The following is a 17,171-nucleotide window of genomic DNA, read 5'->3' on the forward strand; positions in this document are numbered from 1 at the left end:
ACCAACACTAGGTCTTTCAACTGTCCATGAGCCTGAGTCCACTGGTGCGCCAAGCACTCTTGAAGCGGACGCATATGTAGTCACGCGTGCGGGACTATGAAAATGCAGGAGGCTATCATGCCTATCAACTGCATGAACACTCGTGCCGGAAGCGAGTGTTGTGGCCTGAACTTCTGGATCAGCGACTGAATGCTGTCGATCCGCACAGAATTTGGCTGAGCCGTGGCTGCCAGAGTATTTATCGTCGCACCCAGATACTGCCGTACATGGGCTGGCTGAAGGTGCGACTTTGGATAATTTAGTGAGAATCCCAGTTTGTGAAGAAGGTGAATGGTGTGGGACATGTTGGCGGCGCACTGCTGGGCTGACTTTGCTCGGACAAGCCAGTCGTCCAGATAAGGGTAGACATGAACGTTTTGTCTCCTGAGGTGCGCAGCCACTGTCGCCAGGCATTTCGTGAACACCCTGGGCGCCGTGGTCACTCCGAAAGGGAGGACCTTGAATTGATAATGCTGATTCTGAATGGTGAATCTGAGGTATTTTCTTTGTGATGGATGCAGTGGAATGTGAAAATATGCATCCTTGAGATCTAATGTTGCGAGGAAATCTCCCTGATTGAGCAACGGAAGAACCTGCTGCAGCGTGAGCATGTGAAAGTGTTCTGAGAGAATGTACTGGTTGAGGGGCCTGAGATCCAGTATGGGTCTGAGGGACCCATCCTTTTTCGGGATTAGGAAGTACAGGGAGTACACTCCTGATCCTCTGTCCTCCACCGGCACAAGCTCTATTGCCCCTTTTTGCAGCATGACTAGCATCTCTTGCTGCAATAAGTGCAAATGCTCTGTTGACATAGGACGGTGCCTTGGTGGTATGTTGGGTGGAGTGGACGTTAACTCCAGACAATAACCGTACTGGATAAGTTTTCGGACCCACCTGTCTGTGGTGATGGATTTCCAGACTGGCAGGAGTCTTCCCCCGACAGGTGTTGTATGGTCTGGGGGCAGTGACAAGGCGTCACTGTTTGTTGGTGGCGGAGGTTCGGGAGTTGTTGTTTTCACAACCTCTGCCCTTGGTGCTGTTGCCACGATAGCCGCCTCTATTCTGCTTGTTGTAAGAGGTCTGCGCCCCACTTTTAGTGTACTGTGTTTGCTGGGACATCTGGCCTCTGGAAACACCTCTATTGCCTGAGCGACGAAAAGTACTACCCCATAACTGTTGGGACTGGAGAGCCCCCATGGACTTTCCAGTCTCGGTGTCTTTCTTTATTTTTTCCAGGGTGGTATCCACCTCAGGTCCAAATAAGTAATCAGGGTTTACAGGCTGAGTATGGTGGTTTGTATCTCCGGTTTGAACCCGGAGATTCTGAGCCGGGCCTGACGCCGCAGCATCACACGTGTGTTGATTGCCCTGGCCGCGGTGTCTGCTGCGTCCAGAGCACATTTAATAGAAGCATTCGAGATGAGCTTCCCTTCCTGAATGAGCATCTCCGCTGCCTCCTTATACTCATCGGGCAAGTGCTGTAACAAGGTCTCAAGTGTATCATAGTGTGCCCTGTCATATCTGGCCAGGAGTGCCTGAGTGTTTGAAATACGCCAGATATTGGCCGCTTGAGCCGCCACCCTCTTCCCTGATGCTTCTAGCACTTTCGATTCCTTGTCAGGGGGAGGAGCATCACCAGTGGTTTGAGAATTTGCCCTCTTACGGGCATTAGAAACAACCAAAGAGTCCAACGGCAACTGGCCCTTGATGTAGGTAGGGTCGCCAGGTGCCGGCTTATACTTTTTCTCAATCCTGGGGTTTATAACCCTGGCACGTGTGGGTTCCTTAAAAATGTCTGAAGCATGTTTCAGAACCCCTTTTAGCATTGGCAGAGTCTTGAAAGTCTTTTCAGAGGTGGAAAAAGTATCAAACAAGAAGTCCACCTCAACAGGGTCAGCATGGAGCTGGACGTCATGATTTTTAGCCGCCCTCTCAATGAGAGCATTGAATGCCGCAGAATCCTCAGTAGGGGATGTCTTGACATTATACACTGGAGTGTCCTGGGCAGTGTGCGGATCGTCAGGGTCCCCTGCATCTGCCCATGAGTCCTGGTGATCCTCAGGATCAGTGTTGGCAGGGAAGTTGTACTCCTCAGCCTCCACATCTGAATAAGTGGGTGAGGATGGAGCAATGGTCCCAGGCCGTGGATTAATCGGCTCAACCAGAACAGGGGAATCCGTAGAAGGCTTTTTGCGTTTCAAGGGAATTATGTAGGACTCCATATGCTGTGCCGGCGTGATCTTTCTCTTGTAGAGTGAAAGTTTCCCGGTGTCTGCGTCGATAAATTGTTCCGACTGCTCCTCCATCAGGGGTTGTCGATGCTTTAAGCTCACCACTGGCTGTGGAGGCTTCGACCCCGTGGACACCTTAGGGGCGTCGTCGACCGTCCTGGGTGCGAACGCCTTCGGCGCCACTTTCGGCGGCAGCGTGAACTGGATCCGCGCCGGGGATTTTGGCGTTTTGGCAGCGGGCTTTGGGGTGGAAGTGTCCTTCGGATCGACCGCGGAAGCCTTGTTCCTGATGCGTTGCAATGAGTCCGACACCTGCTTTGTGAAGGAGGCGGACGGTTTCGTCGACCCGACAGGCGTTCTCTGTCTACCAGCATGTGCAGACTCGAGCGCAGAACTTTTGGCCTTCTCCGGTGGATGTGCAGGAACTGCCGCTGTAGGATCGCCGTGTCCTCTGTCCGTGACGACGGCCTTCGGCGCCGACGGTTTCGGGTCGGCGGCCTTGACAGTTGGTCTTGGTGCCCCAGTCTTCGGCTCGACGCCCTTGAGCGACTTCGGGTCGACGACCTTCAGCAACTTAACCGGATCGACAACCTTCTTCAGCTTCGGCTGCCCCGACATGTCGGAAGACGAGGAGGCGATCGGAGCGACGGTGTCTCTATCACTTTCGGTTTCGTCGAGACCGAAGCTTTCACTGTCGGTTTCGATTTCACCAATGGCGGCTCCGCAGAAGTGTCCATAGTCGGGCCCGTAGGCGAGACCGTGGATCCAGGTGTAAGGTCTTGGGTAAGGCCATGTGGCGATCCCTCGACCTGAGCCTTAGTGATTGTTCGATTGGGGCATAGCTCTTCGCCTGAGCTATCTTCCGTGGCCCCATAGGCCTCATTGTCGTCTCCTACCTAGTCGACGACTTCTTCTTCTTCATCGTTCACTTCGACGTCTGCGTCGTAGTTGTAGTCGATCTCCTCTGCCGGAGTAGAAAGCGGCTCTCGAACTTCTTGCTCGTCCGCTTCTTCCCCCTCGAAAATGTCCACCGGTGCCGGGGCCGTCTTCCGGGCCTCCTGGCGTGCCACGCGCCGAAGTTGAATCGTCTTCTTCGAGCGAAAACGGGAACAAGCCATACAGTTGGCTTCATCGTGATCCGGCGACAGGCACTTGTTGCACACCGGGTGGACGTCGATGTGGGGATACTTCGATCCGCACACGGGACATTTCTTGAACGGGCTCCGTTCCATGATGTGTCGTCGAAAGTCTGGTTGCGTCGACTGGGCCTCGAGCACCGAAGAGCCACGCGACTCCCCTGGAAGTCTGAGCCGGAACAGAGCTGGGCACCGAACGCAAGACAATACCGCCGCTAAAGGAAAGGCCTTTGGGCCTAAAGGAAAGTTTCTATCGATTCCGATCTTGAGTGATCAAATATGCATCCGAACCCAATGGCGGAAAAAAACAATCTGGGGATGGAGTCGATGCCCATGCGCACTGTAGTCCAGGGGAGGAGCCACCTATCTCGTGATACTTCAAAGACTCTTCCAGGACAACAATGTGCAATCATCCGGACCCAACACTAGGCGGCGATCTATGCTATAGATATGAATTCAGCAGCCCACATGCCTCGAATTATAGTCTTCCTTCACCTGGGATTTCGCCCGTGAATTACCCTTGGTTGCGACCTCTTTATTCGTTCTACAAGTTAACCGGCACGATTGACCTCCGCTGTTTAATTTTTCCCTGCAGCCAGGTACCGTTTCCACAGACGCCGACCGACGCCGAACTGCCACATCTGTTCCGGCCGTCCTGGAACGTACCAGCACCGTTGCTAATGTCAATCCGGTCCTGAAGATGATCCGGACTAAAGAGGATTGAAACGTCGTCGACCGTTCAGCACAATTGAAAGTGCAATCCATAATGTGGCTCTGCTAATCCATCTGGCAAATCCTTGAAAAACCATATTACAAACCATTGTTCTGAGCCACATTGTTTATTTAATACACTGTAAATATACAGCACCTTGTCACCTTGCGCCGTTATTGCTGATCACAATTGTCACTTGCGTCGCCACTTCTTGTGTCACTTACAATTTAGAGCACTAAGTGCAATTCAGGTTGTTTTATAATTGTTTACATACAGTGCTGCTACAACTGTACATAATGTTTCCTTTAATTATATGATGCCTTGACCACATTTCTAAAACTACTTATTGAGTCTCCTTGTCTCTGTTCACGTAATGCTTGATGCATACATGTTCAATTGCCTTTCCGAATAATACCGGTTGAGATATTGTTTGTTGATTCTCATGTACCTACCATAATCTCAAGGTGGTTTAAGGGTTATACTCCTGTAGTTTGTTATAAGAATGGACTTAAGACACTGTAGGGGTACAGGGCTCATGCACCTGTACCCTCACCACTGGCATAGGGCACCCAGCTAAAGGGGTGACTGATCAATGCCATGGCAGTAGTTTGTAGGCATGGCACACAGGGATGTGTGCCATATCGACTTCACTTTATTCTGCACCAAAACACACAGCATGCAAAGGCAGTGTGTGTGTGTGTGTGTGTGTGTGTATATAAAGGTACAGGGCCTCTAACGGTGGTACAATAAGTGCTGCAGCACTTAGAGGTCTTCCCTGGTTTACCAAGGGCGGACCTGTGGCCAGAGATGTCAATTGGGTTAGTTTTGGGGAAAGAACAGAGGCCCTGGGAACCAGATTGGCAGGGACCCAGGGCACATCAAGTGAAAGTGCATCAGTAGTCTGGCAAAAAGTGGGCGGGTTTCTGCAACAGAAACCCACTTTCCTACAGATTCTCTGTTTCATAGACAGACAATTAAGTTGTTTCAAGAGAGTGGTGTCACAAGAGCTTGCATACTAAACGAGCAGCCTCATTTCGTACCACTTGTAGCCTGTGAGCCTAAATATTTTAGGGAGGCCCAAATAAATGTTAGCAGCAAAATTAAGACTTGATGAAATAAAGGCTATAGTTACCATTACCAGGGCTTCCAGAGGGATAAAGGGAACAAGCATTCTAATCGTTTTCAGCAAATATATACATTTAGAAACCACAGTCGTCCTCTTTGGTTTCATGAAAAGGTTTACTATCCACAATGGCCCCAAGACTATTAGCTTATGTCCTAGGCACAGGAGCAGAACCCATTTCTCGAGGCCAATACAATTTGTTCACGAGAATTACTCGGTTATTCAATATTACAATCTGTTTTATCTTCATTTAATTTTAGATGGAAATCATCTGCAGCCTCTTGTAGACAGGAAAGGCGAAAGTAGAATTGCCTGAGCTTAATCTTCCAAGAAAGATTTAAACCAGTTCAAATGGGGTCCTTGAAGGCCAGCGCCCTCAACACAGTAGACCAAAATCGTATGGTCGACTGTGTTGAAAGCAGCAGACCGATCCAATAGTACTAATGCAGAGATCACCATCACATTAGAACAGCTATTACTGAAAGTTTCAGCGATTTCATACTGTGTGCTGGGCAAAATCCCGCATGTAAAGGAGAAAAATATTTGGGAGTGCTGGTGGCTGCAGATCTCCTGAGCCACATGGGCTCCTAAAAATGTTGGCATGGAGGAGACTATACAAAACTGCGCAGAACAGGTATTCAGTAGGGACAGAAACTTTGCTGGTGAATATTTTTCCTCAGGGCTGGGGCCAAGCCTACATTTCTGAAGCCTGTTGCTGTGACCAGATTTGTAAAAGAGAACCAGTTTTGCCCTGCGAGAAGAGCAGACTAATGGCACCACCTGCATGATCGGCACAGGTCAGCTGATTAGGTAATGTGAGTGAAGGACAACTCAGGGCGCCAAGATAGCCTTGGAGCCACAATTTTCCTGCATCCTAGGATGCCTGAAAATAAAGCAGTAAAAATCCAAAATATCGGCTAATCAGTGGAGTTGCAAAGACACTTTCCTTAACCATCACTGGTCAGCAAGCACCTAACACTTCTTATGCCGCTATTTGCCCATCTTCTGCACTTCAGTACAAGGCAGAGTTATTTCTTTCACACAACTCTCATTGGGGCTGTTTTCAGATGCTTGGTGTTGATCATCCAGATTCCAAGAACATTTCGAACCTTCGTTTTACTACTATGGGCTATGGAAATACCCATCTTAAAGTCACACTGGACCCCCCCTCTAAAAGCCAGTTATCAGCTGAAATAGGCAAAGACTTAAATTCAGTATCCTGGGTGCAATCCTGTAGGTGATCCCGCCATCAGAAAATCTGGATTCAAAAGGCTGTACTAACAATTCGTAAGTCAGAGACTCACTTAGCAACTAAAGGGAAAAGCAACCCTTGAAGAGCCCCAGTATAATACCACAAATGTTGCATTAGCAACAAGGGATCGAAACATAAAAAGAAATGGAGGAAAAACAACAAAGGGACTGGCTACACATTTATTTCATGTCAAAACAGCCATTATCAGGCACAAGTTGTACAGATGTGTGTGTGAAATAAGTTACGGCAATATCCTGACTTTGGAAAATAATGCTTCATAAGGGTCTATTATGGGATGATGTGATTATACAGATAATGACCTTCCGACCCCTCAGTGTCACCCTGACACCCATGCTCAATACTTCGATTGCTTGTGAATTAATTTTTGGGTTTTCATCATTGAATTTGTGGGACTGTTTTAAATTATTGCACAGAAGCATTTCAAGAGATTAAATGGCACATTGTCCTGAAGGATCAAATTGCCTGTATGGTGAATTGCAGTACCTCGATACTGTCTTCCTGCCAATCTATGGGTACCCTGCCTCCTAATGGGAGCGATCAGAACAGCTGAAGCATATAGCTGAATACAGTTGCAATGACTCTTGGAAAATACCACACCTTCTAATTTAGGAGCCCCCTTGTAAGGAGTAACAATGAATGTTACAGGAGTTAATTCATGTGGCAGTGGTAGCCTGGATCCTGATCCAGGATTCTGCACAAGTAAAAATGAAGAGCTCACCTAACTATTATGTTCAGTAACATCTCAGCTGAGGAAGCATGATAAAAAGAGTGGTTGATAAATTTAGTTGGGACTCATTTGGGTGAAAAGGGGGCAGATTTTTCAAGGTAAGTGGATTTTTTTGTACTTTGGTCTGCTATCAACATATCTTTATTATGCACAGAAAGAGCCTCACCATTTTCTCCCAACATCACCATGATTTCGGAATCTGTGAATTCTCCATTTACGATCTCCAACTCAAACTCGCCAAGCTTTTTTTTCATAGAAGGGTATTTATACATGCACATCTTCTTGATTTCTTCTTCATTTGCTGTTTCTGCCACTTTAAAAACCAGTGAAGTTTCTCGAAACCGTAGATTTTCAGTTGGAACATAGCCATCCAAGAAAATGTTGATGCCTGAAAGAGGATTATAGGTTGGTTACTAAGGAAGAAGAAACAATCGCAGTACACAATTTCCCAAAAAGGCATAGCTGTGATAATGTAATTTGGAATCTCATGTATATTATGCCTATGCTATCAAGATAACACTACAATTGTAAAATAGTCCTTAATATTCCACCAGGGAATGCATCACTTAAGGAGCTGGTGTGAATGCAGTAGCTTACCTTCTCGTACGCTAAAAGGCATCGTAACAACACCATAGGCACTTGGTACACCATAAAGGCAGCAGATAAAGTCAGAGAGATAGTCCAAAACACTCAGATCGTGCTCCACAACAATGATGTACCTAAAAATAGAACACAAAGCTTTCGTCACAGGACTGCGCATGTGCGTGATTACATAGCAGTATGTTTATAGTTGAACAACATTTTACCAACAAGAAAAAGGAAAATGTTACTTACCCTGTAAGTATCAGTTTGTAGCATGTAGAGCTATAGATTCATATGCTTCATGATTCTCCTGCCATCTAGTGTTTGGGTCGGACGTGTACAACTTGTTTTTGTTCAAATATGTCTTATCAAGTCACAAGGTATCGTGACTCCACCTATCTCTGGTACTGCGGGTTGGGCATCAGCTCCATTGTTAGCTTATTTTTTCCGCACAGAGGGCGAGGATGTAGATGGAGCATAAGTTAGAGAAGAGAGGACCATGCAAAGCAAAGTGTGTAAAGAGGACATGTTCTGCAACAAACCACAGGCAATCAGGGAAGAGAATGAAGCATGCAAACCCACAGCACTACATGCCAAGAACAGATGCTTACAGGGTAACATTTTACGTTCGTGGCATGTGTAGCTGTAGATGCATGTGCTATGCATTAATTGTAGAGCAGTCCTCCCAAAAGTGGAAATTTAGCCCGAGGATGTTGCAGAGGATTGGAAAAATGCTTGCAGGACAGCCTGGCCAACATTTGCTTACTGGCAGGCCAGGACGCACACGAAGCAATGTTTAGTAAATGTCTGAGGGGAAGACCATGTAGCTGCTTTGCAGATATCAACTAAACAAATGTTATATAAAAAGCTATTGAGGCCCCTTTCTTACGAGTGGAGCTGAGTATGGGAGGGACAGGCAGGTTTTTTTGGGCTTTGGCATAACTGCTCTGTATACACCAAACAAGCCAGTGTGCTACACCTGCTTTAGAAGGTGCATGTGACAATGTGGTTTAGAGAAAGAAACAAAAAATTAATAAGTCTTACAGAAGGGTTTTCATAGGAAAGTTGGTTTCTATTTCAGTAACCCCCACCCCAGACTTTTTGCTAGATTTCTGATGCACTTTGAGTGTGCCCTGGGTCCTTGCCAACCAGGTTCTCAGGGCCGGTGTTCTCTCTAACTTTAAGTCTCTTGTAAGGGGTACCTATGGTACCAAGGGCATGGTGTAGGAAGTTAGCTCTGTAAATACTATACCAGAGGGAGGTATAGTGTGCACAGAATCCAGTGGAACCCAAAAGGTAGTCAGAGGTAAAAGTAAATAGCACCTTACTCTCTATTTGTGGTAGTGTGGGCGAGCAGAAAGGCTTTATCAGAGGGTAGTATGAAGCATTTGTTGTACACACTCAATCAGCAAATGATTGCACACACTCAAAGACTGAACTCAGACCAATTTGCTTTGTATAAAAATATTGTTTAGTTACATTTATTTCTTAGAACCAAGCAAGCCTGGCACAGGTAAGTGATTTGTACTTTGCAGTAACAATACAGTTTGGATTGCAGTTTTATATATACTTTGTTCCGGTTATAGTAGAATTACTGGAACTGCAATACCTTAAAATATTGTACATATACTTCATAATGACTTTTTAATAGGATGTGATGTTAATTACTTTGCAGATAACTTTTCGTACACAGTGTAATATACATGGATACAGCACTAGGACATTTCCTGTAAAAAGGTAAGTAAATGCGTTTTGGGTATTTGTACACAGTTATATAGACTTTGATAGGTTTTCCAACTCCACACTTAGAAACTTTTTCATAGAAAACAGTCAATGTTAACCTATGGGAGGAAGGGAAATGCTACTTACCAGTAGGCATCTGTTCTAGGCATGTAGAGCTGTAGAGTTAATAATTGAGCATAGATCACCACCTGGTGTTGGGCTCAGATGTTTGCAGTTTGTTTTTGTCTAAGAAGTCTTCGTTAGTCATGAGATAGAGGACTCCTCCTTATGGTGGCAGTGCGAATGGGAATCGACTCCATCCCCAGATTGTTTTTTCCACCGTTGGGTTCGGATGTGACTTGCTGCGGGTCGAGGTCGTTATCGAAACCCCCTTCGATGCGCAATCACCTACCACTGGACGGTATTGTCTCGATCGCATTTCCCTTTCTCGACGCGCATCTTCTACAATCGAAAAATCCTCGATAAACCTGGACGTGGGCCGTTGGGCATACCCCCGCCGATCCAGACGGAAGTCAATGGAACGGACTCCCTTCAAGAAATGTCCCCAGTATGGTGCTAAATTCCCACACACGGACCTACAACCACTGTGTAATCTCTGCCTCTCTCCGGAGCATCAAGAGCTTACCTGTGAGGCTTGTCTATGTTTCAAGTCTAAGAAGACCATTTGTGATCATCGGGCTCAAGTATACAATCTACAGCTCATATGGAATTATCGGTTAACAGTTAAGTACTTTGTTGTGGGAGTTGGTTTTCTGGGGTTAGACATTGGGCTCTCCCAGGGTCGATGTTGCACTCTCAAAGCACCCTCAGCAGCACTATGGCAGCCGGGAGCAGAGTGCTGAGGCTCAATGTTATCCAATGGGGTATAGGTTGTTGGCTGCTCAAGAAAAGGTCACACGTTTGTGGGAGCAAAGCTCCTGGACTTTAGCTCAGGGCAAATGGGGGTTCAAGATAGCACCAAAGGTACACCCTCAGCAGCACTAGGGCGGCCAGGTGCAGGTCGCTGGTCTGTTGTTGGGTGCCCTGTTCTGGTCAATGGGGATTCTCTGGTTTGCAAACACACTGCAGGCTCGGGAACGAAGGTCTTCTGGGAGAGACCACCACTTGGAGAGGTAAGTTGGGACACTGGGGGTTGGCTAGACACAGTCGGTTGGGCCACCAGATGCCCCACAGTGCAGAGGTGTCTTTTAGGGTCGGATCTTCTTACCAGCTCCTGGTCGCGGTTGGGGGGAGGGGGCGGACCCTCCAGATTGAGGCTGCAGGCATCGGCTGGAGGCTTGATGCAGGTCAGAGATCACCGGATCTCAGGCCAGGATCGCCCCGGGGAGACCTTGTGGTGTTGGGCCACTTGAACTCAGGCTGTGGATGCAGAATGCTGCAGACTCGCAGATTTTGCCAGAGCTGGAGTCTCTGGGTCAACAAATGCAGTGTTCACAGGAGACACAGCCTTTTCCTTGGAAGGCAGGGCAGGTCCACATGGTACTTGAGGTTGCAGGCAACACCGGGGTTTCACTTCTGCAGGTTCGAGGTGGGGACAGGCCGATAGAGCTGGGGACAAGTCAGTGGGCGTCGTCCTCTTCGGTTCGGCACGTCTGTTTTGTCCTTCTCTTTTGGGTCGATGCTTATCTGAGGAGGCAAGGTTCAGGGGTGCCCCTAAATACTAGATTTAGTGGTGTTACAGGTAAGTAAAAAGGTTGGGACCAATGTGTCCATTCCTTGGGGTGGGTACACCCCCTATTATGCCACCCTCCAGTGGAGGGGGGCATCTGCCTCACTCTGGATGGCTGGGTCCCCCCCATCTGCAAGATGGCGGGGACTGAGAGTTGTGCTTCACTTCGCCTCCCCCACCTGAGGGGTAGGGTTGGCAAAGGTTGGTACACCTGCCTTCCTCACTTGGTTTTCCCACCGGTTCTCCCGCCCAAAGTGGGGGTCAGAACTGGTAGGGACAAGTTGCTGGAAGCAGCAAAAGGCCAAGGGAAGCTCAAAGGCGGCAAGCCTTTGAAGCTTCCCCTTCATGGACCCTGTCGTTCCCAGGGGAGGAGGCTTGGCACCTCGTACCAGGATGTGCATTGTTTCAGGCCCCTGATAACAGCAGGCTCTCTATACAGGGGGTCCAGAAACATGTCTGGTGGTGGCAGCTGAAAGCAGCCACTCAGCCTGGACACTAGTGGTAGGTCGTTTTTCAGGGGGCATCTCTAAGATGCCCTCTGTGTGCATATTTCATTAAAACCCACACTGGCATCAGAGTGGGTTTAATGTGCTGAGAAGTTTGATACCAAACATCAGTTTTCAGAGTAGCAATTATGGTGCTGTGGAGTTCGTAATGACAAGCTCCCAGCACCATATATTCTTAACGGCAGCACTGCACTTACAATGTCTAAGAATAGACTTAGACACTTTAGGGGTACAGGGTGCATGCACCTGTACCCTCACCACTGGTATAGGGCTCCCAGCAGGAGGGATGACTGATCTATGCCAGGGCAGTGGGTTGTAGGCATGGCACACAGGGATGTATGCCAAGTTGACTCTTTACTTTGTTCTGCACCAAGACACGCAGCCTACAAAAGCAGTGTGCGAGTTTAAAGGTACAGGACCTCTAAGGGTGGCACTATAAGTGCTGAAGACCTTAGAGGCCTTCCCTGGTCACAGTGCCCTGGGTATCATTTACCAGAGGCTGAACTGTGGCCAGAGATGCCAATTGGGTTTTGTTTTCAATGCAATTTTAGGGAAAGAACATAGGCCCTGGGTACCTGATTGGCAGGAGCCCAGGGCACACTCAGTCAAAGCCCATCAGAAGTTCAGCAAAACGTGGGGGCCACCATGCAGAAAGAGGGCCCCTTCTCACAGCAGGCTCTCGACCCAGGGGTCCACAAACATGTCTGGTGGTGGCAGCTGGGGAGCATCTCTAATATGCCCTCTGTGTGCATTTTTCATTAAATCCCACACTGGCATCAGTGTGGGTTTAATGTGCTGAGACGTTTGATACCAAACTTCTCAGTTTTCAGTAAAGCCCTTATGGTACTGGGGAGTTCGTAATGACAAACTCCCAGCACCATATATCTTAATGGCAATACTGCACTTACAATGACTAAGAATTGTCTTAGACACTCTAGCGGTACAGGGCTCATCCACCTGTACCCCCACCACTGGTATAGTGCACCCAGATAGAGGTGTGGTTGATCTATGTCAAGGCAGTGGGTTGTACGCATGGCACACAGGGTTGTGTTCGATGTCGACTCTTCTCTTTGTTCTGCACTAAAACACGCAGCCTGCAAGGGCAGTGTGTGGGTGTAAAAGTACAGGGCCGCTAAGGGTGGCACAATAAGTGCTGCAGCCCTTGGAGGTCTTCCCTGGTCACAGTGCCCTGGGTACCTGTGGTATCCTTTACCAGGGACTGACCTGTGGCCATAGAGTGCCAACTGGGTTTGGTATTCAATGCAGTTTTAGGAAAGAACATAGGCCCCCTGTACCAGATTGGCAATAGCCCAGGGTACACTCCAAGTACATCAGAGGTTCATCAAAAAGTGGGGGCAAACATGCACAAAGAGGGCACTTTCTCACACATGGTAGCTAGGAAAAGGTCTTTGAGGGCTGCAGCATGTATTATGCCAGGCTCAGGGAGCTCTCACCACAAGTCTGGTGACTGCCAATGCAGCCTGTGTGTTGTGGTGCAGCTGAAAGTGAAGAGTGGACAAGGCACATACCCTTGTGTGTTATGCCTGCCCAGCACTGCACGAGTCATAGGTAAGTCACCCTTGGGGCAGGGTCCACTAAACCTCATGCGAGTGCCTACCTGCATGGGCAGAAAGGTCCCGATAATATGTAAGGACAATCTTGGATATTATAAGTGTCGCTAAAGCCACCCTGAGTATAGAAGTTGGTCATTACGAGTTTGAGCACCACCATGGCTTTACTGAACACTGCGATGTTTGGTATCAAACAAATAAGAATATTAACACTGCACTGATTCCTGTATCAGATTTAGTATTCCATTCACTCTTAGGTCCATTCTAGAGGGGGACCCCGTGAATCAAACCAACCACTAGTGGGTTCCTGACTAGTGAACACTAGCCTGCCACAATGTGACAGGTTTCTGGACCCCTGGGGTAGAAGCCTTCACTCCCAGGGCCCGGAAACAAAGCCTTTCCTGGGCAGAGATGTTTACACCTCACCCAGTTTAGGAAGAGCTATTTGTGGCAGGGGAGCTTCAAATGCCTTTCCACCTTCACAACGTGACTCTCAGCCTCTCCTGCTATCAGGGGCAGGCCCCCCTACTGTCTCACCCACCTTTCGGAGCGAAGACAGGCGGGAAACTTTAGAAAGCCCAGGCGGTGCGCCCACCTCTGCCAACTCCAACACTCAGGTGGGAAAGGAGAAGCTCACTCCCCAGTGCCCGCCATCTTGCTGATAGGAGGCATCTCCCAATCACGGTTAGGGAATGTGCTCACTCCCCCACATGGGGTTAACACACCAAGGGTGCAGTCACGCTAAGGCCAGTGGCCCATTGGCTACTACCTTGAGACCCATAAAACGCTCCCAAAATACAGTATTTGTGGGGGAAGCCCTGAACCTGGGATTTCAGTATTGATGACCTAAGGAGACTGGAACCCAAAGATATCTCAGCAGTGAAGACTCCAGGTCCAACAAACTTGGTCCCAGCCTTACAGGCCTGCCCGCAGCTCCGAACTCCCCTGTGAAGAATTCGAAGGCTCCAAAAAGGATCAACGACCTCCAGACTTGGTGAGAACTGAACTCCCCCCCCCCCCCCCACTTCAAATAAAAAAAACTCGAGATTCCAGAGGACAGCGGCCCTTTCCAAAAAGAAGATCAAACTCCTGCAGAACCAATAAACCCTGCTCAATGACTTAACTCTGCACCTGCCATCCGCGACCGTTGACCTGAGGTGCCACCGGTCCTGAAGTGGTTCCCCAGCGGTCCTGACCCCCAAACTATGGAGGGGTGTCACCTCCAGGGTCAACGTCTGCAGCCTCTTCACGACTACCTCCTTCCACTTCAACCTTCTGGTAAGGAAGAAACCAGACTTCAGAAGACACACCTGCAGCCTCTGGCTCCGTGTCCGGACGTCCTCCAGCATCCGAAGCACTTACCAGGCTCTTGGTTTCCCTCATCTGGTTCCCTGACAGACACCTGCAGCCTGGGACTGATTTTGAAGATCTCCATATAACGGCATTGGGGGCCCAACGCTGTGTGAACCCTGCACACGGCCGCCCCTGTGCCCACTGGTGCTGCCTTAGGTCCCCCTTTGCATTCACCTAAATCTCAAAAGATCTTCATGGCATCCCGAGTGGCCTGCCCACGAGCAGACTCAACACACAGGGCCCCTAGCCTCATTGGGTAGCATTGGCCCAAGTAACACATTTTACCTCAAATACCAGGGCTCGAAAAATCCAACAAATGGTACTAGTCCTGCAGGATTAGTACCTTAAAAAAAGTCCTTGACCAAACTGCAACCTACTTGACCTCAGTCTCTGAAAGCGGAGCAAATGTGACTCGATAACAAGATTTAAAGGCATCTTTATTGCTCATTAACTTTGTGAGCAATAAAAATGCCTTTAAATCTTGTCATCTTGTCACATTTGCTCCGTTTTCACTGACAGAGGACAAAAGTTAGTTTGTTTTCCTACTCGCCAGAAAGGGCGAGTAGGACCTAAAAACAGCTCGACCTTGTTAAAGTTAGCTCGACTATGCGAGCGGTCGAGTGGAATTTTCGAGCCCTGAATACCATACCATAGAAGTCGGTTTTCCTCACACATCCAGAATCAGTAATTGAAAGCACTTTGGATATCGAAACACCACTCATATTACATTAACAGAACAAAACTGTAGGAAGCTGGCTCTGTGTATACTATACCAAAGTAAGGTATAATGTGCAGAGAGTCCAGGGGTCCCCAGAGGCTAAAGTAGATAACACCCTACTCTCTTTTGTGGTAGTGTGGTTGAGCAGTCACGCTTATCAGAGGGTAGTGTTAAGCATTTGTCGTACACATTCAGGCAAGAAATGTGACACACTCAAAGACTGAAACCAGACCAATTATTGTAAAAATGTATTAGGACACCAACAGGCCAATGTAGGGCAAGCAGTGCTAAAAATACAGCTGCAATATCTAGCGGTTAGCCACCACTTTGGGGGAATACTGCTAAATAGTCCATGCAAAGTATGTGTATCTATAGCACACATGCCTCAAATGGATTGTTACTTACCCAGTAAACACCTGTTCTTTGCATGTAGAGCTGTAGATTCACATGCGCCCTCCCAACAAAAACCCGGACACCTGTAGTTGTTGCGGTTCTCAATATTTACATAACATACGCATGGACATCTCTATTACACTCACTCACTACATTCTCACCTTCTTGCAGAAAAACAGTCTAACAATGGAATCGATGCCCATGCGCACTATCACCGAAAGGAGGAGTCACCTTCCATCGTGACTGGAAAGAAATCTTCGAAGAAAAACAACTTGCAAACATCTAAACCCAACACTAGATGGCAGGAGTATGCAAAGCATGTCATCTGCAGCACACATGCCTCGAACACAGTTTCACTTACCTACAATTGCTAAATTAGTCTTCCCCCTAGGATTGCATGGTGTGGTTTCCCTTTGAAAAAGGTTCCACGTTGACTCTGCCTTGTATTGCAACAAAAGTAACTTAATGTCTACAACTGAGTTGTCCTGCCTACTACTGATGTACTACACTGCCTAAACTGTATTAGTATGTTTTACAATAAGCTAGAAAAGTAACTGAAGAGTAACTAGAAAGTAATCTCAAAGTAATTACAAGTATTTTAAAGAGTTTACAACACATTTTCTATACTGCAAGGTAACGTGTATGCTTCTACAAAACCAGTAGACACCTTATTTTGAAAAGTAGTATTGTATTGAAAGTATCACTTACCTGCTACAAAGTAAATCTTGGTTCTAGTAATGAAAATAAAGTCACTTTTTATACAATTGGCCTGGAATCAGTCTTTGAGTGTGAGACATATCTTGCCTGAATGTGTACAACACATGGTTTGAGTGTGTGACATTTCTTGCCTGAATGTGTACAACAAATGCTTAACACTACCCTCTGATAAGCCTGGCTGCTCAACCACACTACCATAAGAGAGAGTAAGGTATTATCTACTTAAGCCTCAGGGGAACGCCTGGACTCTCTACACACTATACCTTACTATGGTGTAATATACACAGTCAGCTTCCTACAGTTTTGTTCTGTCAATGTAATATAGGAGTGGTCTTTTGACATCCAAAGTGCATTTGGTTACGGATTCTGGAAGTGTGAAGAAAACTGGGAGTTCTATGGTATGGTGGAGGTAAAATCTAGACATTAACTTAGGGAGGAATTTGGGGTTGTTTTGAAGGGCTACCCTATACAGATGCACCTGGAAGAAAGGTGCTTCCAATGTACTAGTGTGCATGTCACTGACTCACCTGAGGGAAGTTATGGTTACAAGGAAGGCCACCTTAAAGGACAAGGAACTGCAGTAGGCAAGAGTGAAGCGTTTTGAAAGGAGGGCCCATTAGTTTAGTGAGTACTATGTTGACGTTCCACACAGGAGCGGAAGGCATCTGTCATGATAGG

General features: G+C 47.6%; 1 protein-coding gene across 1 annotated transcript in view; it reads right to left on the reverse strand.

Annotated features, from left to right (window-relative positions):
- ABCE1 (ATP binding cassette subfamily E member 1) overlaps window positions 1–17,171 on the reverse strand; it is a 147,261-nt gene that overhangs the window by 38,471 nt on the left and 91,619 nt on the right. Inside the window, exons 10-11 of the mRNA XM_078676877.1 lie at window positions 7,839–7,960; window positions 7,408–7,629 (exon numbers count right to left, since the gene is read on the reverse strand). Of these exons, the coding sequence (XP_078533003.1) occupies window positions 7,408–7,629; window positions 7,839–7,960 (344 nt within the window). The remainder of the gene's footprint in view (window positions 1–7,407; window positions 7,630–7,838; window positions 7,961–17,171) is intronic.

The sequence above is a fragment of the Lissotriton helveticus genome, chromosome 2_1 (assembly GCF_964261635.1).
Source record: "Lissotriton helveticus chromosome 2_1, aLisHel1.1, whole genome shotgun sequence".
NCBI lineage: Eukaryota > Metazoa > Chordata > Amphibia > Caudata > Salamandridae > Lissotriton > Lissotriton helveticus.